Source organism: Anomaloglossus baeobatrachus, chromosome 2, assembly GCF_048569485.1.
Source record: "Anomaloglossus baeobatrachus isolate aAnoBae1 chromosome 2, aAnoBae1.hap1, whole genome shotgun sequence".
Classification (NCBI taxonomy): domain Eukaryota; kingdom Metazoa; phylum Chordata; class Amphibia; order Anura; family Aromobatidae; genus Anomaloglossus; species Anomaloglossus baeobatrachus.
Genome location: NC_134354.1, coordinates 771,572,383 through 771,598,092, shown reverse-complemented (window position 1 = coordinate 771,598,092; position 25,710 = coordinate 771,572,383). Strand labels below are relative to the sequence as shown.

The window sequence follows — 25,710 nt, the reverse complement described above, 5'->3', positions numbered from 1 at the left end:
GGAGGAGGGGTGACACTGAAGCAGTCGGGTGGGTGGAGATTCAGCAGGAGGAGGGGGGACACTGGAGCAGTCAAGTGGGTGGAGATTCAGCAGGAGGAGGGACACAGGAGCAGTCAGGTGGGTGGAGATTCAGCAGGAGGAGGAGGGACACAGGAGCAGTCAGGTAAGTGGAGATTCAGCAGGAGGAGGGACACAGGAGCAGTCAGGTGGGTGGAGATTCAGCAGGAGGATGGACACTGAGGAGCAGTCAGGTGGGTGGAGATTCAGCAGGAGGAGGAGGGACACAGGAGCAGTCAGGTGGGTGGAGATTCAGCAGGAGGAGGGGTGACACTGGAGCAGTCAGGTGGGTGGAGATTCAGCAGGAGGAGGGGTGACACTGGAGCAGTCAGGCGGGTGGAGATTCAACAGGAGGAGGGACACAGGAGCAGTCAAGTGGGTGGAGATTCAGCAGGAGGAGGGACACAGGAGCAGTCAGGTGGGTGGAGATTCAGCAGGAGGAGGAGGGACACAGCAGCAGTCAGGTGGGTGGAGATTCAGCAGGAGGAGGGTCACTGAGGAGCAGTCAGGTGGGTGGAGATTCAGCAGGAGGATGGACACTGAGGAGCAGTCAGGTGGGTGGAGATTCAGCAGGAGGAGGGACACAGGAGCAGTCAGGTGGGTGGAGATTCAGCAGTAGGAGGAGGTACACTGGAGCAGTCGGGTGGGTGGAGATTCAGCAGGAGGATGGACACTGAGGAGCAGTCAGGTGGGTGGAGATTCAGCAGGAGGAGGGACACTGAGGAGCAGTCAGGTGGGTGGAGATTCAGCAGGAGGAGGGACACTGAGGAGCAGTCAAATGGGTGGAGATTTAGCAGCAGTGAGGAGGGACACTGAGGAGCAGTTAGGTGGGTGGAGATTTAATGTATACATCAGTATGGTGGCGCATGTACAGGAGTGCTAGAATCCCCTCGCACGGTTTATACCAGATCCTCGCTGTCACATAACACACAGATTGCACTCACACGAGACTAGCTCTCTGCGTACAATTCGGGGTTAATAGACTGCTGCTTGCTCAGTGTAATGCAGACAGTCAATATTTGGTCCTGGAGTGTGGATTTACGGGAGGGGGACAGTGTGAGTGGTGTGTACATGTCTGCAAGGGTGACTTACGTGCTTGGATAATGGACTTCCATTGACACGGAGCATGAATGTGACAGCGGGAGCAAACATTGATCCCTCCGAGCTGACAACAACAACGATGATGATGATGATTGATCATTACGGATTTTGCAGCAATTCAGCCTCAGGACGGCTTCCCTCCGAACAGAGGGATTGCAGGACTGCACTGTCATTACATGGGGTGACGGGGAATCCTGGGCTGCAGTATAGATGATTTCCTAGATAAGCTGTCACGTTCCTTTCCTCTCCTCTGCACCCAGACAGATCCCATCACGTTACGGGTGTTTGAAGAATGGGAGGAAAAAACAAAGCACAAAAAAAGGGAAAATCAGTCAAAAAGGAGTTAAGCTTTTTGTTTGTATTAAAATAAAATCACTTTCGGGAATCGTCGACGTCCGGCTCTTCCCTTTAAATAATGGAGTGCGGAGTCTGACGATTGTGATACTGGAAATATATCGTCCTGAGTTTTTTGGGCTTGCGATTAACTCAGCACAGATCACCGAGAATCCATGCAGCACATCACTTCTTGCTTTGGGTCCCCTCCACTGCATGGCCACAAAGCAATGGCCGATTCAACGCTGACCACGCGGTGTCATCATTTCCCAGCCTTTAACATATGCTTGTTTTTTTTTGTTTGTGTTTATTCACATAGGCTCCACCGATAATGGCATATCCAGCCACAACGCCCACAGGGATCACAGCGTTTGGAGTGGTACGTTGACATTAGGCATTATTCTATATAGTAGAAGACACTTAAAGGGAGTGTGGCATAAAGTAAGCACATCCTCAATATAGGGTAGTTTGCCATAAGAAGATATCATTCTAAAATTTGTGGGTGGGTGTACAAGAAAACCCTTAAAATAGCACAGAAATTAGGTACTAAGCACACCCAGGACACTCCTGTCAGTCGGTCCAGGCTGCTCAGCCCCTGCTTCTTTGATTGACAGCAGTGGCTTGACTGAAATCCCGCAGATGCACAAATCACTACCGTATCGGCACATGTGCAAAATCAGGTAATGTGATTGCTAGCGTTCGGTTGAGGTTATGCTGGCCTATATGCCCCCAGTGCTGTCAATAAAGGGCAGAGCTGCCTATACTGAGAAAAGGTGCTCTACACGGTTTACAGCCTCCAAGGACCTTATCTGTATAATATGTTAGAAAAACGTTTTTCTGAAATCTAACCCATGGATTTTGGAATAAAAATTATGATTCCTAAAGTATTTTCCTCTCCATTTTTTAGGCCAGCTTCTTATATCAGGTCATATTGCCCGGACACTCTCCCTTTTTAAAGGGGTTCTCTGAGAATATAATACAAATAGCCGCCATCACATATTTCAAACTGCAACCCAAGCTAGTCACATGTCAAGGCAGGCTGCTGCTTAAAATAAAATTTGCTACTCAAAATTTGTCTCCACTGTCGGAAGTGCGGCATCGTGAACAAACATACCTGATGTGCTCACTCAGCTGCGTAGCACGGCCGAGACAGGAGAAGGCCAGCTTCTTATATCACGCCATCTTGCCCGGACACTCTCTCTTTTTTAAAGGGGTTCTCTGAGAATATAATAAAAACAGCCGCCATCATATATTTCAAACTGCAACCCAACCTAGTAACATGTCAAGACAGGTTGCTGCTCGAAATGTGTGTCAACTGTCTGAGGTGCAGCTTCATGAACAGACATATCTGATGTGCTCACTTAGCTGGGAGCATAGCTGCGACGACAGCCTACTAGAAGTTTTCGTTTTCTCCTGTCACAGCCCTGTTCGGCTACTTTCACACTTGCGTTGGACGGCTTCCTTAGCATTGCGTTGTGTGACACGGATGCTGTGGATCTTCTTTACAGTTTTACCGGCAGCAGACTATTGTGAATGATCCGCTGATCACCCGGTGGCCGGGCACTCAAGCTGATCTCTCGCAATAGCTGGCTCATGGTCGCTCTCACATGCCGGCGGGCGGGCGCTCAGCTTAACGTTCGGCCACCGAGAGACAAAATAAAGTTTGTGGTTTAAAAAAAAAAAAAAAAAAAAAAAAAAAGAGCATGCGCAGTGAAATCCTACAGATTGCGCTGCTCAAAAAAACGTTACATGCTGCGTTTCTTTTGCCCGACGCAGCGTCAAAATAACGACGCTGCGTCGTCCAGTCACTTGCGTTACAGTGCGTCGTCCATACAAGTCTATGGACAATAGCGCAGTGCGTTAACGGACTGCGCTATTCTCCATAGTGACGGACTGCGCTGAACGCAAGTGTGAAAGTACCCTGCCACTGCTGATTAAACCCATCAGCTATGTTCGCTCCCTCTGCTGCACCTCTGACAGTTGAGACTCGTCTCTTGGTGTTTCCTCAGGCAGCAGGGACACATGACTAGGATGGGTTGCCGCTTGAAATAGGTGATGGCCTTTTTTTTTTTTTTTTTTTTTTTTATCACATTTTTGGAGAAACAATTTAAAAACTACTGCAATGTAAACTTTGTATGCAGCTGAGGCGAAATGCTCCAATATAGTTGCTTATTGTCAGCAGCACATCCCTACTGTAATGTATATAAGGCAGCAGAAAAGCCACTATGTGCCCATGTAAAATGTTTTCTGTGAAACATTGAGGAAACCGGCAGTATATATGATTATTTTGCCTATATGATTTTTTTTTTCTTTGCTTTTATTTTCCAGCCTCCACAAATGGCGCCCGTAATACCACAGCAAGCATTGATATACAACCAGCCTGTGATGAGACCACCTAATCCCTTTGGCCCTGTATCAGGAGCACAGGTAGGTCCTGCCTTGTGCCTACAGATATTACCTTGTGTAAAGCGCAGTTTCATCTATTTCTCACCCAATGATGAACTCCCAATACATAGGACTGTGTTAAAGGGGATATCCGACACCCCCCCCCCCGCCGCCAATCATCTGTCACCGGTGCCGCCACTAACTGGAACTGCTCATTTACAAAGCTGCACAGCACTGTCAATTGTATAGTGGCCACAGATGGGTACTGTATATCCGTCCCCTATTCAAATCTGTGCAGTACCAACTGTGGCCACTATTCCGTCAGTGGAGCTGTTCTAGACGGCAGCGGTGGCATCAGAAACAGCTGATTGGCGGGCGTGTTGGGGGTCTCACCCTCACCAATGAGACATTAATGACTTATCCGATGTCTTCAAAGTCCTGGAGGACCCCTTTAATGTTTCACTTTTAAATGCAACGGTATAATACGTAAAATAGTTGGAAACTCTGATCGACCTCAATGGGAAAAGTCCAGGTAAAACCCCGGCCCCAAGAAACACTTATGGCCTAGTCCATACGGTAGAGGGTCTTTAGGGCCTCTTCACCCCCTGTAGTTAGCCCACAAGTATCAACTGATTTATCATATTCTCCTCTGGCCAGCATATCATCATCATCATCATATGTGAGCCCATAATCCGGCTTATCTGATGCTTTTGTAATAATTTTTCATCAGATGCAAGGTCACGGCTCATCCCCCTCTAATCCACATTCACACAAGGGATGTTTTTCAGTCTGACAGCCTCCATGCGACATCATTACATTGCGGTGTCTGTACAGTCTCCCTTTATGTCCGTCAATGTTACATCCAGGTGGAGGGGAGTACCGGGGTCCTCACTCTGGATCCACTGTACTCCTCGCTGGTCTTTTTTTATACAGTCGCCTCGCACAGACCATTATTATTAATAATAATAATAATATCAATATTAGTACTAATTAATATTTTTATTAATTATCATTAACAATATTAATAATAAATATAAATTATTAATTAATAACATTAAATTATTACTATTAATATTAATGGTTAACACTATTAATAATAAATAATTATTGATTAATATCAATTATTATCAATTAATAGTAATTTCTTTGGCGCTCCATTGGGAGACCCAGACAATTGGGTGTATAGCTATGCCTCCGGAGGCCACACAAAGTATTACACTAAAAGTGTAAAGCCCCTCCCCTTCAGCCTATACACCCCCCGTGCTGCCACTGGCTCCTCAGTTTTTATGCTTTGTGCGAAGGAGGCAGACATCCACGCATAGCTCCACAGCTTAGTCAGCAGCAGCTGCTGACTATGTCGGATGGAAGAAAAGAGGGCCCATAACAGGGCCCCCAGCATGCTCCCTTCTCACCCCACTCTTGTCGGCGGTGTTGTTAAGGTTGAGGTATCCATTGCGGGTACGGAGGCTGGAGCCCACATGCTGTTTTCCTTCCCCATCCCCCTTAGGGCTCTGGGTGAAGTGGGATCCTATCGGTCTCCAGGCACATGAGACCGTGCTCCATCCACAGCTCCTGAGGACTCTGCTGGATAGGAGCCGAGTATCGTTCAGGGACATGGCCCTGCTACTTTGAGGTACTCTGTGTCCCCGTGGGGACCGCGCACAGCAACACTCCAGCATTGCTGGGTGTGCTAGTGCACCGGGGACCGCGGCGCTGACTGCGTTTATGCCTTTACACACTGCAGCGTCGCTGAGTGTGTTAGTGTATGGGGACTGCCGCGCTGACCGCCGCTGCCATTGTTATCACTGCGGCGCGGCTGGGACTGTTAGTGCGCCGGGGACTTCCGCGCCGACCGCGCTTATACGGCGGCCGCGCTTATACGGCGGCCGCGCTTATAACTTTAGTCCCCGGCTTTTGCGGCCTAGTCTCATTCTTTTCCCGCCCCCAGGCCTGCCAGTCAGGGGAAGGGCGGGACGCTGTAAAGGACGTCAGCAACTGAGGCTGGAGCATGCTTTGCATACTCCACCCCCCTCACTGTGCACAGTGGGGCACCAGATTCCCGCACTTTCTAGGGCACGCCCACGGCCCCCTCCTCTCGACGCCGGCAGCCATTCCTGTCAGCTCTGCTAACGCTGGAGAGGAGAGACAAGCTCAGGGAGACCCAGGCAGGAATTCTGGTGACCACACAACCGCATTGCGCGGGCGGTAAGCAGCACCTAGGTGCTGGCCCCACTGGTGCAGAAGTGTACTTATAGATTATATGATTATAGGCTATACTTTACACTGTATGGTGCACGGTTGTTTTCTTCGGCGCTCCATTGGGAGACCCAGACGATTGGTGTATAGCTACTGCCTCCGGAGGCCACACAAAGCACTACACTAAAAAGTGCAAGGCCCCTCCCCTTCTGGCTATACACCCCCAGTGGGATCACTGGCTCACCAGTTTTCAAGCTTTGTGTGAAGGAGGCACACATCCATGCATAGCTCCACTGTTTAGTCAGCAGTAGCTGCTGACTATATCGGATGGAAGAAAAGAGGGCCCATATAGGGCCCCCAGCATGCTCCCTTCTCACCACACTTGCGGTTTGTAAGGTTGAGGTACCTATTGCTGGTACGGAGGCTGGAGCCCACATGCTGTTTTCCTTCCCCATCCCCCTGAGGGGCTCTGAGGAAGTGGGATCTTACCGGCCCCAAAGCCCTGAGGCCGGGCTCCATCCACAGACCCATTGAACCTGCTGGATACGGAGCTGGGTACCGTTCAGGGACATGGCCCTGCACCATTCAGGTACTCTGTGTCCCCGTACACACAGGCACAGCACACTCCAGACTTGCTGGGAGTGCTAGTGCGCCGGGGACAGTAAAGGGTTACAGTCACTGCAGCCTAGCTGAGTGACTTTATGTATTGGGAACTACCGCGCCGGACGCTCCGGGAGCGGCGGCGCGGCTGGGACTTGTAGTGCGCCGGGGACTTAGCGCCGACCGCGCTTTTACGGCGGCGGCGCTTATAAATCCAGTCCCCGGCTTTTGCGGCCTAGCTCCGCTTCGTTCCCGCCCCCACCCTGTCAATCAGGGTAGGGGAGAGACGCTGTACAATCAGCAGCGCAGAGGGCTGGAGCCTTATTTACATGCTCCAGCCCTCTCACTGGACACTGTGGGACGCCGGTTTCCCGCTCTGACTTGGGGCACGCCCACGGCCCGCCCCTACTCACACGAGCTGGAGAAGGACGCCGGCAGCCATTACTGCAGGCCGAGCTGAGAGAACGGACTCTGGGCAACCAGGCACAGGACTGGGGCGACCACACACCCGCTTATAGGCGGGCGGTAAGCGGCACCTGAAGTGCTGACCCCACTAAATACCGCAGTTTGTCCATTTGTATTTTATGCTTACACTGCATAGGTCGCTATTTTTGCCTATATGCCATCTCAGATGGCGACACATCAGCAGCAGGAAAGCAGGGGTGCTAAGGCACAGGCTTTCTATGCTGCTTTTATCTGAGGCACAAAAAAGCCTCAGAGCAATGCTGCTTGTATTGCAGGTGCTGCAGTGTTAATTTGTACTTATGCTTGTATGCTATACATTGCACTGTATGATCGCTATTCTAGGCTATATTCCCCTAGATGGCTAGTCTACAGCGGCAGAAAAGCAGGGGTGCCATGGCACAGGCTTTCTATGCTGCTTGTATTGCATGTGCGGCAGTGTTCATTTGTACTTTCTGCTTGTATGCTATACATTGCACTGTACGGTCGCCATTCTTGGCTCTATACTCCTAGATGGCTAGTCGGCAGCAGCATATAAGCAACACAGGCTTTCGATGCTGTTTTTACTGCATGTGATACTGTTCCACGGCACTGAACCCCATTGTGTGCAATGCTCTCCTGTAGCACTTGGTCAGCCGGGGTCTCTCCTAGACGTGGCCAAAGGAACCTCCTGTCAACCCTGTCCAAGGACAGGGACGGAGTTGCAGTTTCGGCTGATATATTGTCATGGGATAGAGGCTTGCAGTCCAGACAGGCCATGCGCAATCTGGTTCATTGCTCCCTGGCCACCCTCATTTGGAATAAAATCGGTGCTCCGGGGGGGGTCCCAGGAGGCTCTCTGTATGATGAGGCAGACGTAGCTCATCAGGACTTTGATCCTGACACCGCTCTCAATCCGGATACACCGGATGGTGACGCCATAAGGAATGATCCTATAGCGTCCATCAAGGGAATGTTGGATCTTTCTCCCTCAGCTCCCCCAGCGGAGGAGTCAGCTTCACAGCAGGAGAAGTCCCATTTCAGTAGCTCAAACGTATATTGAGTTTTTTTCTGGCCACGCTGAATTCAGAGAAGCAGTCCAGGAACACCACGCTTACCAGATAAGCGTTTTCTCCAAACGTATTAAGGATACACGTTATCCCTTTCCCCCTGACGTGGTCAAGCGCTGGACCCAGGGTCCAAAGGTGGATTCTCCAATCTCCAGGCTTGCGGCTTGAGCCATAGTTGCAGTGGAGATGGGACTTCACTTAAAGATGCCATTGACTGACAGATGGACTCTGGTTGAAATCTGTCTATGAGGCTATCGGCGTGTCGGTTGCTCCGGCATTCACAGCCGTATGGGCACCCTAAGCTTTCAGCTGTTCTTGCGCAGCTGGTCTTGAGCATATGTACATCTGTGCCGCAGGGGCGTCCGTCACCTCGCAATGTCTGCATTGCGACTTACCCTATTAATGCTGTCCTGGAAGGACAGTCGAGGTTTCGGTCCTTCCCAGGCTCGGGCAGGTCCCAATTGTCCTCGTCCAAAAGGGCTGAAAAGCCTCAGAGGGGCTCAGCTTCCGGCCGGGCTCAATCACGCCCAAGGAAGGCAGACGGAGGAACCGCTACCAAGGCGGTCTCCTCATGACTCTTAGCTCTCTCTCCGCATCCGCGGTTGATGGCAGACTCGCTCGCCTTTGGCGACATTTAGCTGCCACAGGTCACAGACCGGTGGGTGAGGGACATTGTGCCCACGTGCACAGGACAGAGTTCTGTTCTCGTCCTCCGACTCGATTCTTCAGACCGTCCCCACCTCCCCACCGAGCCGATGCTCTTCTGCAGGCAGAAAGAGTGGTAATCCCTGTTTCTCTTCAGGAACAAGACACGGTTTTCCTCCAATCTGGTTGTGGTGCCAAAAAAGGATGGCTCTTTCAGTTTCGTTCTGGACCTAAAACTGCTCAACAAGCACGTGGAGGCCAGGCGGTTCCGGATGAAACCCTCCGCTCCGTCATTGCCTCAATGTCTCAAGGAAATTTCCTAGCATCAATAGACATCAAAGATGCTTATCTCCACGTGCCGATTGCTACAGAGCACCAATGTTTTCTACGTTTCGTGATAGGTGACGACCATCTTCAGTCCGTACCTCTGCCATTCGGTCTGGCGACAGCCCCACGGGTGTTCACCAAGGTCATGGCGGCAGGGGTAGCAGTCTTGCACTCACAGGGACACTCTGTGATCCCTTACTTGGACGATCTACTTGGCAAGGCACCCTCTCAAGAGGCATGCCAACTCAGCCTGAATGTTGCGCTGGAGACTCTCCAGACGTTCGGGTGGATCATCAACTTCTCAAAGCCAAACCTGTCACCGACCCAATCACTGACGTATCTTGGCATGGAGTTTCATACCCTCTAAGCGCTAGTGAAGCTTCCGCTGGACAAGCAGCGGTCACTACAGTCTGGGGTGCAGACTCTCCTTCAAGGTCAGTCGCACTCCTTAAGACGCCTCATGCACTTCCTCGGGAAGATGGTGGCGGCAATGGAGGCGGTTCCGTTTACGCAGTTTCATCTGCGTCCACTTCAATGGAACATTCTCCGCCAATGGGACGGGAAGTCAACATCCCTGAACAGGAAAGTATCCCTTTCACAGACGGCCAAGGACTCTCTGTAATGGTGGCTTCTTCCCACCTCATTATCACAGGGAAGATCCTTCCTACCACCGTCTTGGGCGGTGGTCACGACAGACGCGAGTCTGTCAGGGTGGGGAGCAATTTTTTCTCCACCACAGGGCTCAGGGTACGTGGACTCAGCAGGAGTCCACCCTTCAGATCAATGTTCTGGAAATCAGAGCAGTGTATCTTGCCCTACTAGCCTTCCAGCAGTGGCTGGAAGGAAGGCAGATCCGAATTCAGTCGGACAACTCCACAGCGGTGGCATACATCAACCACCAAGGGGGGACACGCAGTCGGCAAGCCTTCCAGGAAGTCCGGCGGATTCTGATGTGGAGGGAAGCCACGGCCTCCACCATATCCGCAGTTCACATCCCCGGCGTAAAAAATTGGGAAGCAGACTTCCTCAGTCGCCAGGGCATGGACGCAGGGGAATGGTCCCTTCACCCGGACGTGTTTCAGGAAATCTGTCGCCGATGGAGAAGGCCGGACGTCGACCTAATGGCGTCCCGGCACAACAACAAGGTCCCAACCTTCATGGCACGGTCTCGCGATCAAAGAGCTCTGGCGGCAGACGCCCTAGTGCAAGATTGGTCGCAGTTCCGGCTCCCTTATGTGTTTCCACCTCTGGCACTCTTGCCCAGAGTGCTATGCAAGATCAGATCCGATTGCAGCCGCGTCATACTCGTCGCCCCAGACTGGCCGAGGAGGGCGTGGTATCCGGATCTGTGGCATCTCACGGTCGGCCAACCGTGGGCACTACCAGACCGACCAGACTTACTGTCCCAAGGGCCGTTTTTCCATCGGAATTCTGCGGCCCTGAACCTGACTGTGTGGCCATTGAGTCCTGGATCCTAGCGTCTTCAGGATTATCCCAAGGGGTCGTTGCCACCATGAGACAGGCTAGGAAGCCCACGTCCGCTAAAATCTACCACAGAACGTGGAGGATATTCTTATCCTGGTGCTCTGCTCAGGGAGTGTCTCCCTGGCCATTTGCATTGCCTACCTTTCTATCTTTCCTGCAATCTGGGTTAGAAAAAAGGTTTGTCGCTCGGCTCCCTTAAAGGTCAGGTCTCGGCGCTATCCGTCTTTTTTCAGAGGCGTTTGGCACGCCTTCCTAAGGTGCGCACGTTCCTACAGGGGGTTTGCCATATCGTACCCCCGTACAAGCGGCCGTTAGATCCATGGGATCTGAACAGGGTACTAGTTGCCCTCCAGAAGCCGCCCTTCGAGCCTCTGAGGGAGGTTTCACTTTCTAGACTATCACAGAAAGTGGCTTTTCTGGTAGCGATCACATCTCTTCGGAGAGTGTCTGAGCTAGCAGCGCTGTCATCCAAGGCTCCCTTCCTGGTCTTCCACCAGGACAAGGTAGTGCTGCGCCCCATTCAGGAGTTTCTCCCGAAGGTGGTATCCTCTTTTCATCTTAATCAGGATATCTCTTTGCCTTCGTTTTGTCCTCATGCAGTTCATCGGTATGAGAAGGATTTACATTTGTTAGATCTGGTGAGAGCACTCAGAATCTACATTTCCCGCACGGCGCCCTTGCGCCGTTCGGATGCACTCTTTGTCCTTGTCGCTGGTAAGCGCAAAGGGTCGCAGGCTTCTAAGGCCACCCTGGCTCGATGGATCAAAGAACCAATTCTTGAAGCCTACCGTTCTGCTGGGCTTCCGGTTCCATCAGGGCTGAAGGCCCATTCTACCAGAGCCGTGGGTGCGTCCTGGGCATTGCGACACCAGGCTACGGCTCAACAGGTGTGCCAGGCAGCTACCTGGTCGAGTCTGCACACTTTCACCAAACATTATCAGGTGCATACCTATGCTTCGGCGGACGCCAGCCTAGGTAGAAGAGTCCTGCAGGCGGCAGTTGCCTCCCTATAGGGGAGGGCTGTCTTGCAGCTCTATCATGAGGTATTCTTTACCCACCCAGGGACTGCTTTTGGACGTCCCAATCGTCTGGGTCTCCCAATGGAGCGCCGAAGAAGAAGGGAATTTTGTTACTTACCGTAAATTCCTTTTCTTCTAGCTCCTATTGGGAGACCCAGCACCCGCCCTGTTGTCCTTCGGGATTTTTGGTTTTTTTCTGGTACACATGTTGTTCATGTTGAACGGTTTTTCAGTTCTCCGATGTTACTCGGAGTGAATTTGTTTAAACCAGTTATTGGCTTTCCTCCTTCTTGCTTTTGCACTAAAACTGGTGAGCCAGTGATCCCACTGGGGGTGTATAGCCAGAAGGGGAGGGGCCTTACACTTTTTAGTGTAATTGCTTTGTGTGGCCTCCGGAGGCAGTAGCTATACACCCAATCGTCTGGGTCTCCCAATAAGAGCTAGAAGAAAAGGAATTTACGGTAAGTAACAAAATTCCCTTCTTTGGCTATATCCCCTCCTGTATTGCTCAGAGGAGACAACAGCATGTCGTCCACAAATAGCAAGGGTGCCAAAGCACAGACTTACTATGCTGCCTGTGCAGCATGTACGGCTATAATGCCGGCAGGTTCCACTGACCCTCATTGTGTGCAATGCTCGGCCCCTGTGGCACTTACTCAGCCGGAGCCTCTGCTAAGGGTGGCCCAGGGAGAACCACCTGTTAACACTGTCCAGGTGACAGGGACGGAGTTTGCAGTTTTTACTGAAAGACTTTCTGAGACTATGGCTAAGATATTAGAAGCCTTGCAGTCCAGGCCGGCATCTCAAGCCATGGGCACTGTGGAATCATTGCCCCCTGGTTCCCCTCAGTTGGAACAACAATGTTCTCCCGGGGTGTCTCATAGATCCCAGGGTGAGGTCTCTGACACGGACCGCAGCCCCAGACCGATTAAGCGAGCTCGCTATGATATCCCCTCGACATCATCACATTGTTCAGGGTCTCAACGAGAGAACTCTCTGTATGATGAAGCGGAGGTAGCTGATCAGGATTCTGATCCTGAAGCCGCTCTCAACCTTGATACTCCTGATGGGGACGCCATAGTGAATGATCTTATTGCGTCCATCAATGAAATGTTGGATATTTCTCCCTCAGCTCCTCCAGTGGAGAAGTCAGCTTCTCAGCAGGAGAAATTCCGTTTCAGGTTTCCTAAGCGTACAATGAGTGTTTCTGGACCACTCTGACTTCAGAGAGGCAGTCCAGAAACACCGAGCTTGTCCAGATAAGCGTTTTTCCAAGCGCCTTAAGGATACACGTTACCCTTTTCCCCCTGACGTGGTCAAGGGCTGGACTCAGTGTCCCAAGGTGGATCCTCCAATCTCCAGACTGGCGGCTAGATCCATAGTTGCAGTGGAAGATGGAGCTTCACTCAAGGATGCCACTGACAGACAGATGGAGCTCTGGTTGAAATCCATCTATGAAGCTATCGGCGCGTCTTTTGCTCCAGCATTCGCAGCTGTATGGGCACTCCAAGCTATCTCAGCTGGTCAGGCGCAAATTGACGCACTCACACGTACGTCTGCGCCGCAGGTGGCGTCCATAACCTCTCAAACGTCGGCATTTGCGTCCTACGCTATTAATGCTGTCCTGGACTCTGCGAGCCGTACGGCGGTTGCAGCCGACAATTCGGTGGCAATACGCAGGGCCTTGTGGCTACGGGAATGGAAGGCAGATTCGGCTTCCAAAAAGTGCTTAACTGGTTTGCCATTTTCTGGCGACCGCTTGTTTGGTGAGAGATTGGATGAAATCATCAAACAATCCAAGGGAAAGGAAACATCCTTACCCCAGGCCAAACCAAAAACACCCCAACAGAGGAGGGGACAGTCGAGGTTTCGGTCCTTTCGGGGGGCGGGCAGGTCCCAATTCTCCTCGTCCAAAAGGCCTCAGAAGGATCAGAGGAACTCCGACGCATGGCGGTCCAAATCACGCCCTAAAAAGACCGCCGGAGGTGCCGCTACCAAGGCGGCTTCCTCATGACTTACGGCCTCCTCACACCGCATCCTCGGTCGGTGGCAGGCTCTCCCGCTTTTGCGACACCTGGCTGCCACAAGTAAAAGACCGTTGGGTGAGAGACATTTTGTCTCACGGTTACAGGATAGAGTTCAGCTCTCGTCCTCCGACTCGATTCTTCAGAACATCTCCGCCTCCCGAGCGAGCCGAGGCTCTTCTGCAGGCGGTGGGCATTCTGAAGGCAGAAGGAGTGGTGGTCCCGGTTCCTCTTCAGCAACAGGGTCACGGTTTCTACTCCAACCTGTTTGTGGTTCCAAAGAAGGACGGGTCTTTCCGTCCTGTTTTGGATCTAAAACTGCTCAACAAACACGTAATGACCAGGCGGTTCCGGATGGAATCCCTCCGCTCCGTCATCGCCTCAATGTCCCAAGGAGATTTCCTAGCATCGATCGATATCAAAGATGCTTATCTCCACGTACCGATTGCTCCAGAGCATCAGCGCTTCCTGCGCTTCGCCATAGGAGACGAACACCTTCAGTTCGCGGCACTGCCGTTCGGCCTGGCGACAGCCCCAAGAGTTTTCACCAAGGTCATGGCTACAGTAGTTGCGGTCCTCCACTCTCAGGGTCATTCGGTGATACCTTACTTAGACGATCTGCTGGTCAAGGCACCCTCTCAAGAGGCATGCCAACACAGCCTCAACGTTACTCTGGAGACTCTCCAGAGTTTCGGGTGGATCATCAATTTTCCAAAGTCAAATCTGACACCGGTCCAATCGCTGACATATCTTGGCATGGAGTTTCATACTCTTCCAGCGATAGTGAAGCTTCCGCTGGACAAACAGCGTTCACTACAGACAGGGGTGCAATCTCTCCTTCAAGGTCGGTCACACCCCTTGAGGCGCCTCATGCACTTCCTGGGGAAGATGGTGGCAGCAATGGAGGCAGTTCCTTTCGCGCAGTTTCACCTGCGTCCTCTTCAATGGGACATCCTACGCAAATGGGACAGGATGCCGACGTCCCTAGACAGGAACGTCTCCCTCTCTCAGGCAACCAAAGCTTCCCTTCGGTGGTGGCTTCTTCCCACCTCATTATCGAAGGGGAAATCCTTCCTACCCCCATCCTGGGCGGTGGTCACGACGGACGCGAGTCTGTCAGGGTGGGGAGCAGTTTTTCTCCACCACAGGGCTCAGGGTACGTGGACTCAGCAAGAGTCCTCACTTCAGATCAATGTTCTGGAGATCAGGGCAGTGTATCTTGCCCTAAAAGCGTTCCAGCAGTGGCTGGAAGGCAAGCAGATCCGAATTCAGTCGGACAACTCCACAGCGGTGGCTTACATCAACCACCAAGGTGGGACACGCAGTCGGCAAGCCTTCCAAGAAGTCCGGCGGATTTTGATGTAGGTGGAAGCCACGGCCTCCACCATCTCCGCAGTTCACATCCCGGGCGTAGAAAACTGGGAAGCAGACTTTCTCATTCGCCAGGGCATGGACGCAGGGGAATGGTCCCTTCACCCGGACGTGTTTCAGGAGATCTGTTGCCGCTGGGGGATGCCGGACGTCGACCTAATGGCGTCACGGCACAACAACAAGGTCCCAACATTCATGGCTCGATCTCAAGATCACAGAGTTCTGGCGGCAGACGCCTTAGTTCAGGATTGGTCGCAGTTTCAGCTTCCTTATGTGTTTCCCCCTCTGGCACTGTTGCCCAGAGTGTTACGCAAGATCAGGGCCGACTGCCGCCGCGCCATCCTCGTCGCTCCAGACTGGCCGAGGAGGTCGTGGTACCCGGATCTGTGGCATCTCACGGTCGGCCAACCGTGGGCACTGCCAGACCGACCAGACTTGCTGTCTCAAGGGCCGTTTTTCCATCTGAATTCTGCGGCCCTCAACCTGACTGTGTGGCCATTGAGTCCTGGATCCTAGCGTCTTCAGGATTATCTCAAGAGGTCATTGCCACCATGAGACAGGCCAGGAAACCAACGTCTGCCAAGATCTACCACAGGACGTGGAAAATATTCCTGTCGTGGTGCTCTGCTCAGTGTTTCTCTCCCTGGCCATTTGCCTTGCCCACTTTTCTGTCCTTTCTTCAATCCGGATTGGAAAAGGGTTTGTCGCTAGGCTCCCTTAAGGGACAAGTCTCTGCGCTCTCTGTGTTTTTTCAGAAGCGCCTGGCCAGACTCCCACAGGTACGCACGTTCCTGCAAGGGGTTTGTCACATCGTCCCTCCTTACAAGCGTCCGTTAGAACCCTGGGATCGGAACGGGGTGCTGATGGTTCTTCAGAAATCACCGTTCGAGCCAATGAGGGATATTTCGCTCGCACGCCTTTCGCAGAAAGTGGTTTTTCTAGTAGCAGTCACTTCACTTCGGAGAGTGTCTGAGCTAGCAGCGTTGTCATGCAAAGCTCCTTTCCTGGTGTTTCACCAGGACAAGGTGGTTCTGCGTCCGGTTCCGGAATTTCTCCCTAAGGTGGTATTCCCCTTTCATCTCAATCAGGGTATCTCCTTACCTTCTTTTTGCCCTCATCCAGTTCACCAGTGTGAAAAGGATTTGCACTTGTTAGATCTGGTGAGAGCACTCAGACTCTACATTTCTCGTACGGCGCCCCTGCGCCGCTCGGATGCACTCTTTGTCCTTGTCGCTGGCCAGCGTAAAGGGTCACAGGCTTCCAAATCAACCCTGGCTCGGTGGATCAAGGAACCAATTCTCGAAGCTTATCGTTCCTCGGGGCTTCCGGTTCCCTCAGGGCTGAAGGCCCATTCTACCAGGGCCGTGGGAGCGTCCTGGGCCTTGCGACACCAGGCTACGGCTCAGCAGGTGTGTCAGGCAGCTACCTGGTCGAGCCTGCACACTTTCATGAAACACTATCAGGTGCATACCTATGCTTCGGCAGATGCCAGCCTAGGTAGGCGAGTCCTTCAGGCGGCGGTTGCACACCTGTAGGACGGAGCCGTTACGGCTCTATTATGAGGTATTATTTACCCACCCAGGGACTGCTTTTGGACGTACCAATTGTCTGGGTCTCCCAATGGAGCGACAAAGAAGAAGGGAATTTTGTTTACTTACCGTAAATTCCTTTTCTTCTAGCTCCAATTGGGAGACCCAGCACCCGCCCCTGTTTTTGTATACACATGTTGTTCACGTTGAATGGTTTCAGTTCTCCGATATTCCTTCGGATTGAATTTACTTTAAACCAGTTTATAATTTTTTCCTCCTTCTTGCTTTTGCACCAAAACTGAGGAGCCCGTGGCAGCACGGGGGGTGTATAGGCTGAAGGGGAGGGGCTTTACACTTTTAGTGTAATACTTTGTGTGGCCTCCGGAGGCATAGCTATACACCCAATTGTCTGGGTCTCCCAATTGGAGCTAGAAGAAAAGGAATTTACGGTAAGTAAACAAAATTCCCTTCATTATTATTATTAATACTATTGCTAATTATTAATAATTGCTAATTAATAATGATATTATTAATGATACTAATAAGTATTTAATGTTATTAATTAATATTATTATTTATTATTATTATTATTATTATTATGCTTCCAGTGGTTTTATCGAGGGTTCAGTAATGCACCGCTCCCCTGGAGAGGGGGTGTCGATGCTTTCCTAATGGTTTACCCTGTGCCACAGCCCGAACAGTCCGCAGGGAATTGAACCTGGTTGGCTCTGTCCACCTTCAGAGCAGCACTCACAAGCTGTATAGCAAAGAACTAGTAAGCGCTGCGCTCATTGCCTAGGATACCAGCCACCTCTGATAGATGACAAAAGTGGCCAGTAACCTAGGCAACAAGCAGTAGACTGCAAAAATAACAATCTCCCCATTCAGATTAGAGAGCGTTTTTAATAAGCGCTAAGTTGCTTGTTTTTATAAGCTTTCACTTTGCAATTGTAACCACTTTTGAGACCTGCAGAGCAGCGGGGGTATATTGGGGGGCTCGGGGATGACTGTGTAGGTGTCCGCCATGTGTATAATATTTGTTTTTTTTCTCCTGAGATCCTGATGATGTTTCAGCTTTTTGCCGTCTGTGGTTTTCACACTGTTTTTCCATTTGCTGCGGGGGAGGGGTATAACCCCCATCATGGCCTTTATTCACCCCCATGTTCTGCCATTTCTCAGACGTGTTTCTCTCTGCCTCTCCTCTCACCCAGTTGTCTGCAGCCTCGAGCCCCTCCAGTCAGAGTCCTCACAGCGCGCCCGGGAAGGAGCCCAATCCACAGCTCTCTTTACAGGATTTCTTGTAGGACCATATAGGTATAGTCGGCTAAAAACGGCAAGGCACGGGGGGGCAGGGAGAGTACCCCCGAGGCTTCTCACCGGCTGCTTGTACCGCTCCTGGGGGCTTGGTCACTTTATTTAAAGTGGATCAGTCATCTGGTTTCAAAGTTCAGATTGTTTACCTGATGAGGCTGGTGTACTTACAAATCCAAGTTTGGATGGCTGTATAGTTAGAATAAGTCCAGTAAGGCTTAATTGGCCAACGGATTATACAGCCATTCAGACTTGCAATTACATAGTAAGTACACGAGCATCATCAGGTCCAATATCTTTCTTTAGACGTCATTTTGTAACCTGGTGACCGATCCGCTTTCGGTTTTATTACCCATTTGATTTGGCCGTGCACTAACTCCATGAATAATAAGACCTGCATTGGACCCGGCCCTCGCTTGTCGTTAAGGTTCTGCTGCACTAGCAGGGAAGCGTGGCTGACAACAGGCTTGCTGACTGTTTCTATTGGAAACCAGCAGAATTATGATTACAGCTCTGGAGTACATTACTGTTTGAATGTGAATATATAAGTACATATAAAGGTGGGAATCTTCTCTTGGCTACGAGCTGGAGCCTCGCCAATGTAGGCCTTGGTACTTAAGGACAAGACGTCACTATTCCTCCGTTTTTTGGAGCAGGGAGGGTTTTCATTAGAAGATTGGATTAGAAATACCGGAGAACGACCTTTTTAATGTTTTCAATGTGAAAGACAGAAGTCACTTTCAGCAAAGAAAAGAATATAGTTGGCGTGTGTTGCGACCATTATCCAAGATGTCATCGCGATTCCTACCTTATAGAAAGAGGGGTCCGATCGATGGAAGAAATCCACACAGCTGCTCGTGGGCCGAATTAATGTGCAAGTCTCCCCTCTACAAAGGAACGGCTTCATCAAACTGGAGAGAATCGGCCTCGGAGACATGGAAGGATGGTAGAGGGGGAAACCCATACCGAAAATGTAGTTATTCCTAAAATCGTAAGTTATAGGCTAGGGGATAATGTATGGACCACCAGCAGTCCTGAGAACTGGGGCTCTAGATCTCAGGAACCGGTCTTTGCAAAGTGCTGCTTCTTGAAAGGAAGGACAGAAAAGTGGAAAGCGCCTCTTGTGCAGATCGGCTGGCTGAGTGATATTGGGGGTGAGCTGAACCCGTCACCTGATGACGACGTGCAAGGTTCAGGCATTAATCCATCGGCTGCATCTAAACTGGAAAGGCCGGGAATCGAAAAAAAAAAAAAAAAGACTTACGGTGTGCTGCCGAGGAGTATCAGATGATACTTTTTCTCCTTAAAACTGGGGGTAAAATGGGTGAGTGTCTTATAATCCAGATATGGCTTACCAGAGCGGTGGCCGTGGTGGAGCGGGGTCACAGGAGGGAGAGTCAGCAATACTGTGGGGTCGGAGGAGGGGGTGGCACTGCAGTTTAGCAGCTCAGGAGGGTCACAGGACAGGGTGTTGCGGTGTCGGGCACCATTGAATAGCCCGCAGTTGACGCAATGGACTTCATGAAAATGGCCCTGAAGGTGGCCTGTGCACAGATTGCTGCGATGGACTTCATGAAAATGGCCCTGGAGGTGGCCTGTGCACAGATTGCTGCGATGGACTTCAAGAAAATGGCCCTGGAGGTGGCGTGTGCACAGATTGCTGCAATGGACTTCAAGAAAATGGCCCTGGAGGTGGCGTGTGCACAGATTGCTGCAATGGACTTCAAGAAAATAGCCCTGGAGGTGGCCTGTGCACAGATTGCTGCAATGGACTTCAAGAAAATAGCCCTGGAGGTGGCGTGTGCACAGATTGCTGCAATGGACTTCAAGAAAATAGCCCTGGAGGTGGCCTGTGCACAGATTGCTGCAATAGACTTCAAGAAAATGGCCCTGGAGGTGGCGTGTGCACAGATTGCTGCAATGGACTTCAAGAAAATAGCCCTGGAGGTGGCGTGTGCACAGATTGCTGCAATGGACTTCAAGAAAATAGCCCTGGAGGTGGCCTGTGCACAGATTGCTGCAATAGACTTCAAGAAAATGGCCCTGGAGGTGGCGTGTGCACAGATTGCTGCAATGGACTTCAAGAAAATGGCCCTGGAGGTGGCGTGTGCACAGATTGCTGCAATGGACTTCAAGAAAATAGCCCTGGAGGTGGCGTGTGCACAGATTGCTGCAATGGACTTCAAGAAAATAGCCCTGGAGGTGGCCTGTGCACAGATTGCTGCAATGGACTTCAAGAAAATGGCTGGGGATCCTATCTGCTCATGCACCACCTCCGTGGTCATTTTCTTAAAGTCCATCTCGTTAACCATGGGCGATTCAATGGTGTCTGCAGACCGCCGGCATATCAATGATGCCCATCGCCGCTGCGACACCCCCCGAGGCCTCGGGGTCGGCGATCCTCCGTCCACTCACCCTTCTGAGCTGCAACACCCCCTCCTCCGAGCCCGCAGCATCGCCGACACTGCCTCCTGTGACCCTCTTGATTCGCTCCACCATCGCCGCTTCTCCCAAGTGAGATAATATAAGACGCAGTAGGATTAAAAGACAAACCCTCATTTTAACATTAAACATTTTTTCCTATTTTCCTTTTCTAAATTAGGGGTGCGTCTTATAATCCAGTGCGTCTTATAAAACGAAAAAAATACCGCAATACTTTCTTAAAAGCCAAGTGTTGGAGTAGATCAGACATCTTTCATCAGGTCTGCGTTCACAGAATAACTCTTGTGATCTTTCTAAGGCTCCTGGTTAGAAATCTCTGAATATCCACTGCCAAATGAAAGCAATTTATTAATATCCACCCGGTAAACTCATAATATTCCGACACTATAAAAGACGTAACAATTGGTAATGGAAAAACCAATCATAGCCGATCAAAACACTGAACACCAAAAAGATCCCAATAATTTGTAAATAATATTGATAGAACATTTATCAGAGGATATCCCAAATCGTTATCAATGGCAGATTAACGGGGAATCTTATTGGATATTAAAATTATCACGCCCATCCCTGGATGGGGTAAATGCATGTATTGAGGATGCTATCTGAAGGTTAACTCTTGAGATCCCCTTATGTTATCCTCCAGAATAGATGGCTTATAAGAATCCTAACATTAGGGGCATGATTATGTGTAGGCACCGAGAAGACATGGTGTTGGAGCTGCCATCCTGAAAGATTGCCCCTTCCCTGCACTCCTGTGGGCCATAAAGTGGGTCACCAGAGGTCGAGCAGGAGACGTCAAGATGCCGTCCTTATAAATGGAGAAGATGGTGGGTCACCAGAGGTCGAGCAGGAGACGTCAAGGTGCCATCCTCCTAAATGGTGGAGAAGTTAGTTGGCCACGTATGAGGGAGGAAGTAGCGGCTGTCTTGACGGCTTGTCTCGGCGCCAAGAGGAAAAACGGAAGAAGCGCCACCGCGTGTGTTGTAAGCGGAGACCCTCAAAGCTGCTGTCCTCCAACAGGTTGCATCCTCCGGAGCTAGAGGTATTCGCCCCGACGAGGACCAGTCTGTGTTAAAATAAGCAGGAACAAAGGCTCTAATGCAGTGGAGAAGCTCAATGAATTTGCCGGAGGGGACCTGCTGGATAACACCTGGTCATTGAGGACATGGGCTTAGTTCACAAACGCCCCGGAGGCCCGAGGAAGACCAATGTCAGAGGAGGGGCAGGAGCACCTAACTCTAAGTCAGGTCTCAGCAGTTACTACAGGCCATCTCAGTTTGTAAGTGGAAAATTGAGGAGGCTCCATCTGACGTGAGACTTTTACGTCAAGATATGCAGAAGAATCTCAGAAATGAAATCCAGAGTATATGATTTGTAGGAGGAACTTCTTATGGTTCGTGCTGTAGACATCTCAGTAGTAATGTCAACAGAAGGCATTACTTCTGTAAAGCCTCGTAATACTCTTGGAAGCAAGAAGTCCAAATGCCATGATAACACAGACCTTTCATATTCAGCAGGCTTACAATTCCTCAATCCAAGTGAGAGTCCGCAGACGTGTCTAGATGCTGATATCACTTTAGAGGAAATTAGTATGGCCAGGAGTGATATGGCCTCGGGCAGTGCAGCTGGCCCGGATGGGCCCCCGTTGGAATTATATGTCAGATATGCAGAGTATTTAATTCCTCACCTTTTTTTTAAAGGGTTTTTTTTCGCAGGCGATTCAAGGTGAGTCATTACCCACTTCCTTTCATGAAGCTAATATTGTATTGTTAAAAGAAGGGAAGGATTTTTTAGACCAAGGGTGAGCAATACATTTTCCCGAGGGGCCACATGAGACTGACTGGTGTGCAGCCTGAATCAATAGGCTGAAATTAATTCTGCTCAATGAGACCAAAAATGGCATTTGCTATATACCGTATGAGCCTCCACATAACCTTCAATATATAGTATGAGCCCTCACACAGCACTCCTATATACAGCAGAAACCCTCATAGCTCCCTACTTACAGGATGAGCCCTCACATAGCCCTCCTATATACAGCAATACAGTATGAGCCCAATATGTACAGCATGAGCCTCATATATACAGTATGAACCCTCACAGCCCCCTATATACAGTATGAGCCCTCACAAAGCCCCTATATACAGGATGAGCCCTCACATAGCCCTCTTATATACAGTATGAGCACCCATAGCTCCTCTATATACAGTGAGTCCTCACATAGCCCTCTTACATACAGTATAAGCACGCAGACAGCCCTTATATACATTTTGAGCACACATAGCGCTCATATACAGTATGAGCCCTCACATAGCCCCTATGTACAGTGAGCCATCACATAGCCCTCTTATATACAGTATGAGCGTTCATATAGCCCTGATATATTATATATATATATTACGGTATATAGTATGAACCCTCACAATGCCCCCTATATACAGTATGAGCCCTCACAATGCCCCCTATATACAGTATGAGCCCTCACACTGCCCCTATATACAGTATGAGCCCTCACATAGCCCCCTATATACAGTATGAGCCCTCACATAGCCCACTATATACAGTATGAGCCCTCACATAGCCCGCTATATACAGTATGAGCCCTCACATAACCCCCTATATACTGTGTGAGCCCTCACATAGCCCCCTATATACTGTGTGAGCCCTCACATAGCCCCCTATATACTGTGTGAGCCCTCACATAGCCCCCTATATACTGTATGAGCCCTCACGTAGCCTCCTATATACATTTCTGACACCCACATTTGGGGTTTGGCCCAAAGCTCCATAATTGGATACATTTACTATATGTGGCCCCTAAAGCCAAGGTAGTAAATGGAATCCGTCTGCACCCATATCACATGAAGGGGGTCTCGTTTGGCTGCCCCCGTCCCCTTGCTCTGTGTGCACTGTCCATTGAAGCATTGGCTATTAGAATATGCTCTACACATCGAAATATACCATGTTACATGTACCGAGGTAGATCATTTATGTGACCCCCCTTGAGGATTACTGTACACCGCTTTTACACATGAAAGTCTTTCTCACTAAAATGAATTAAAAAAAAAAATATTGTTCAGCTAAAGTGTCCATGAAAGCGTGTTATCCATTTACCCTTCGTTAGTGTCGGCAGATCATGTGAGTTTGCTGGCTGTTTGCTATTTGCTTTCATTTGGCAGGGGATATTTGGAGATTTGAGCCTTAGAAAAATGAGGAAAGTTATTCTGTGAACATAACCTGATGAAGGCGTCTGATCGACTCCATAATATGTAGTTTTTAAAAGGAACCTGTCTGAGCTACAAGCAGTAGCCTGTGTGAGCTAGTAACCCCTTCCTACCCATCCCTGTGTTGTAATATTGTGTAATATGAAGGTAATAAAATAACATTTTATTACTTACGTGTTCCCTATGTAAATGATAGTGTGTCTAGCCCCATGGGCATCTACATGCTTTCCATGGCATCATGCCCCTGTGGGCGTGATACCATGGATTTACATCAGCAACGTGACAGTCGCTTCTTCAGAATCTCGCGCGTGCGCTTAACCGTTCTCGCCGCCTCATCCTGGCGCTTGCTTCTTGGCTTCTGACGCACACTGCGCATGTCCAGAACCGCAGGCATCTTCTGAGCATGCGCAGTGCGCGTCAGAAGCCATGAAGCAAGCGCCAGGATGAGGCGGCGAGATTCTGACGAAGCGATGGTCACGTCACTGATGTAAATCCATGGTCTCACGCCCACAGGGCGATGAGACAGAAGGGGCTAGAGACCCTGCTCATTTACATAGGATATATGTAAGTAATAAAACAATATTTTATTACTTTCATATTACACAATATAACAACACAGGCATGGGTAGGAAGGGGTTAAATAGCTCACACAGGCTCCTGCTTGTAGGTCAGAACGCTTTTTTGACCTGACAGGTTCCCTTTAAGAATACATATATTCTGTTTTTTACCCGCCTTGATCATCTGCTCCTTGGCAGCGCAATCAGTTCGTAGTTTTTTGGGGAGGGGGGGGTTTGATCTTCTAGAAAGGTGCAGAAGTTGGCCTCAGGCACAGCGCAGCCCTCCTCGGAGATGGAGCTTGTGCACCCAAGGAGGAGCTGTGCTGAGCCGGGTTCCTGGCATGTGTAGAGCCCACTCTGAGGATCTCTGGGGGCCCCGGTAAGTTATGGATTTGGGATACGATTTTAGGAATATTGTTTACAGCCTAGATAACTTGTGATCAGTGGGCATCTGGGGTCTCCACCCGTCACTATTGTGGAGGTGAATAACCACCGATGATCGGAGACGTGTGCCTCTCGGAGGATCGTCTGACCGCTCACTAAAGGGTATATTAACGTGCCAAACTTTTCTGGAACTGTACATCGCTCCTGTTCATCTGAATTTCGGAGGGACGCATTTCGATTTCTGCAAACCACATTCACTGGAAAGAAACAGATTTCTGCAACAAATCAGGCGCGTGTGAATATCTCCTAATCGGAGGGTGGGAGTCGTCCCTTTTGTTCTCTGCCCTGCGGCCTTATGTGCTACTGCGTAAAACACCATGGTTAACATGGACCCAAATAGACTTTGCCCACAGATGCATCTTCTTGGGAAGGGTCCCCCTAGTCCGTTAGTAGGGCGGCCCTAGAGAAGCCCGGTATTACTCCTCTCGGCTGCTGGCAGGTTTGTAGACCCGCGTCCCCTCCTCTTTGTGTTGCTTCCTCCCCCTTTTCTCACTTGATCCTCTTTAGTTCTTGGTGTGTCTGTGTCACGTTGTGTCCATGATTTCCACGGTTTCTAGGCCTGTACACGGCTTCCATCCTTGCATGCGGCACCACCAGGTTCCCAAGTTTTGCATTCAGCATTTTATTTTCTGTTTTTAAGGTGTCCAGTCGTGCACATCCCGGGGAGACTTCACCAGCCGGCCTCTCAAGATACAACACTGATTTCTGAGGGTTTGTGGGGGGATCTGCAAGAAAGAAGCAAATGTGATCTGATCAGGAGATGGTCAATGTGATTATTGATTAACCTCACTGGTAACGCCGAGTCCGGAGCTCGTGTGCACCCACTGAGCAAAGCGGACACCAAAATGGTGTAGTGAGTACGGGGTGCACTATTCAGGATCCTACTATCTTGTATTACACAGAAAGCCCATTAATATGAATGGACACTGTGCAATACTTCATTTCCTTTGTGGTCGCGCTGTAGGGAAATGTAACATTTTTTTTTTATTTTATATTTTTTACACTTTAAGGTTACGTGCCCATGATCAGTGTTGGCAGAGGGTTATTTTACGTACAATTTTTGCTGCGTCCAATGTGTTGTACAGTACAATCACAGTGGATGGGATTTATGTAAATCTGCCCACTATGCTGCTGTTTAACGCTCCA

At 50.1% G+C, this 25,710-nt stretch overlaps 1 protein-coding gene across 9 annotated transcripts in view; it reads left to right on the top strand.

Annotated features, from left to right (window-relative positions):
- PICALM (phosphatidylinositol binding clathrin assembly protein) overlaps positions 1–25,710 on the top strand; it is a 141,266-nt gene that overhangs the window by 109,515 nt on the left and 6,041 nt on the right. For 8 of the 9 annotated variants that reach the window (XM_075337552.1, XM_075337547.1, XM_075337546.1 and 5 more), the window contains 3 exons: positions 1,811–1,870; positions 3,820–3,918; positions 17,795–17,897. In XM_075337552.1, the coding sequence (XP_075193667.1) occupies positions 1,811–1,870; positions 3,820–3,918; positions 17,795–17,887 (252 nt within the window). In that variant the 3' untranslated portion in view covers positions 17,888–17,897. The remainder of the gene's footprint in view (positions 1–1,810; positions 1,871–3,819; positions 3,919–17,794; positions 17,898–25,710) is intronic. The other variant, XM_075337549.1, reaches the window with a different exon arrangement.